The sequence below is a fragment of the Cyprinodon variegatus genome, unplaced genomic scaffold, assembly GCF_000732505.1.
Source record: "Cyprinodon variegatus isolate N-32 unplaced genomic scaffold, C_variegatus-1.0 Scaffold480, whole genome shotgun sequence".
NCBI classification, from domain to species: Eukaryota; Metazoa; Chordata; class Actinopteri; order Cyprinodontiformes; family Cyprinodontidae; genus Cyprinodon; species Cyprinodon variegatus.
This window is the reverse complement of record NW_015150933.1, coordinates 126,581-129,021: the sequence shown is the minus strand read 5'-3', so window position 1 is coordinate 129,021 and position 2,441 is coordinate 126,581. Positions and strand designations below refer to the sequence as shown.

The window sequence follows — 2,441 nt, the reverse complement described above, 5'->3', positions numbered from 1 at the left end:
TACCCCATGTTGCAGAAAGTATTTGGTAGCTTTCATGTTCATCATTATGATGAGAATTTAATCTTAGTATATAGAGACCAACCTGTTGATGGAGCCCAGTTTCCAGCAGTATTAACTATTTAGTAAACACCTTTAACACGGTGCAGGTGTGTTTATAGCCCGATGAATAAACCTAACCTGTAGTCTTCACTCTAATTCATCGATAAGTTGGAGATCAGGACTCTGTTCAGAGTTTCTCGACACCGAACTTCAAAAGTATGCAGATATGGAAGCAAATGTATTGATTTAATGGTGTCAACCAATACTTTTGAAAAACTCTAAAGCTTTTTACCCCAAAAAAATCTTTCCTCAGCTTTTACCCTACTACAATCTTTTCCATTCTACCAATACAGGGTTTCTTATCAAAACAACAGTTAAATCTTATGACATCATTTTGGTTGTCATAATCCATTTTTGCTTAGAAAAACTGATCCCTTTTATGAGAAATTAAATAATGGAGTTTACCGTAAATATTGGTATTTTGACTCAAGGTTATCATGCACTTAGAATCTCATGGCGATCTCTGTCTGAGCAGTTTTTTGCATCATTTCTTACCGTGCGATCTCAGCACTGTGGGTGGACCAGCTGTTGAACCCTTCTCCTTCATGGTTCTCCTCATCAGAGTTGCGGCTGCGTGGTTTCGGGTGCTGGGCGACTATTGGGTGGGACCGAGGCCGACCGTGGGCACTATGAGAAGCTGAGGAAGGTTGGGAGCGTTTGTGTTTAAGATCACTCCAGTTTGATTCATACTCTTCATCTGAGGTAGAAGTATAGTCAGAGCCCTTGTGTCGCCTCCTAGAGCCTTGCCGTTGTGAGTTGGTTAGAGTTATCCAAAAAAAGGACAGAGAAGTGGGGAAAAGGAGAGAAAAGAAGGTGCAATGAAAGATTCCTTTTAGAAAACATACCACCACGTTCATCTGATAGGAGTCACCAACATATTTCCCAGAGCAGAGACAGAAAAGATGCTGCAGAGATCCTCATCTCAACATCTATAATCTTAGTTTTCTTTTAAGGTGCTCAAATGATCCTAAACCCTACATGAGCAGAAAAATACCACAGATGATGACAAACAATGTGTGAAACTTTTACATGTTCCATGAACCTTTCGTTTATTAGAGCTCTGAACAATCTATGTATTTTTATATCCATCAGTTTTAAATAACACTGTATGAAAACCCAGAGCAGATGTGAAAGTGTTTTTGTGAATACTTTGTAGTTAGTGTTTTAGATGTTAGTAAAATACCCAAACCAGCTTTTAACAAACAAAAAGTATTAGAAAACAACAAAAACAACACTAGTAAACTGTGTTGGATTTCTAAATGTAATACTTTATAAACCAGGGGTCACCTACACGGTGCCCATGGGCACCAAGGGGTCCTCCAGGACCACATGGGGTGCCCCTTAGCATCTTCTAAAACAGAACAACTCACCAATGGACTAATTATGAAATGTTATTTTATGCTGCTCTTATTTGGCTACTCTTTTTTTGGCTACTCTTATTTTTTCATTTGTAGAACATTTGATCATATCATAATTTAATTTCAACATTTAAGCATTTATAGAGATTTAAAAATGACAATATTTAAAAGCAAATAAAAAATGAAAAGTAACAATAGAAATGTTTATTAACTATGAAGTTGTCAATACTTGTAGCCCATCCTATGACTCACTATTCATGAAGAAGTCATAAAAAGGTTGGTGACCCCTGTTGTAGACCGTAAGCTGTTTAGCTCTTATTCCATTTCTTGTTTTAACACATGTTATAAATATAAAATCGAACACAGGGCATGCTTTGGTGGCGCAGTGGCTAGTGCACACAACCCATGTATGTAGGCCTTAGTCCTTGACGTGGCCGACCCGGGTTCGACCTGTGGTCTTTTGCTGCATATACCTCATACCCCCTTTCCTGTAAGTCTGCTGTCCAAACAACGGCCATTAGTGCCGTAACATGAAGCATCATCATCCCTGTTCTTTTACAGGACCCACTTTTCTAATGTGATCAGCATTTCCCTCCCTCAACACATCTGACATTTCTTAATGAAAGGGATACTTAATGAGGCTCTGCAAACATTGGATTCAGATGTGCTGAGGCAAAGATGCATTTAAAAACAAAAATGAGTTACAAAGACCAGGGTTGAAGATTTCTGCTTTAGTCAGTAAATGGAGAGAGAGGGGTCCATGGATCTAATCCAGTCATCCAGTCAGACAATGTTTGAATAAAGGTTCAGATTTAAAGACTGATCAATGCAGAAATATCTGCCATGAGTCAATTTGAAACCTTTCTATGTATATAATATGTATATAATACTAATATTACAATTCAATATTATATTACTATTTATGAGAGCTAAAATTACATGATGGATGGATGGATGGATGGATGGATGGATGGATGGATGGAT

General features: G+C 37.9%; 1 protein-coding gene across 1 annotated transcript in view; it reads right to left on the bottom strand.

The window, feature by feature from the left end:
* The window catches only part of cep170b (centrosomal protein 170B), a 28,807-nt gene that overhangs the window by 5,004 nt on the left and 21,362 nt on the right, over positions 1–2,441 (bottom strand). The window contains exon 12 of the mRNA XM_015389909.1: positions 595–1,015. Within this exon, the coding sequence (XP_015245395.1) occupies positions 595–1,015 (421 nt within the window). The remainder of the gene's footprint in view (positions 1–594; positions 1,016–2,441) is intronic.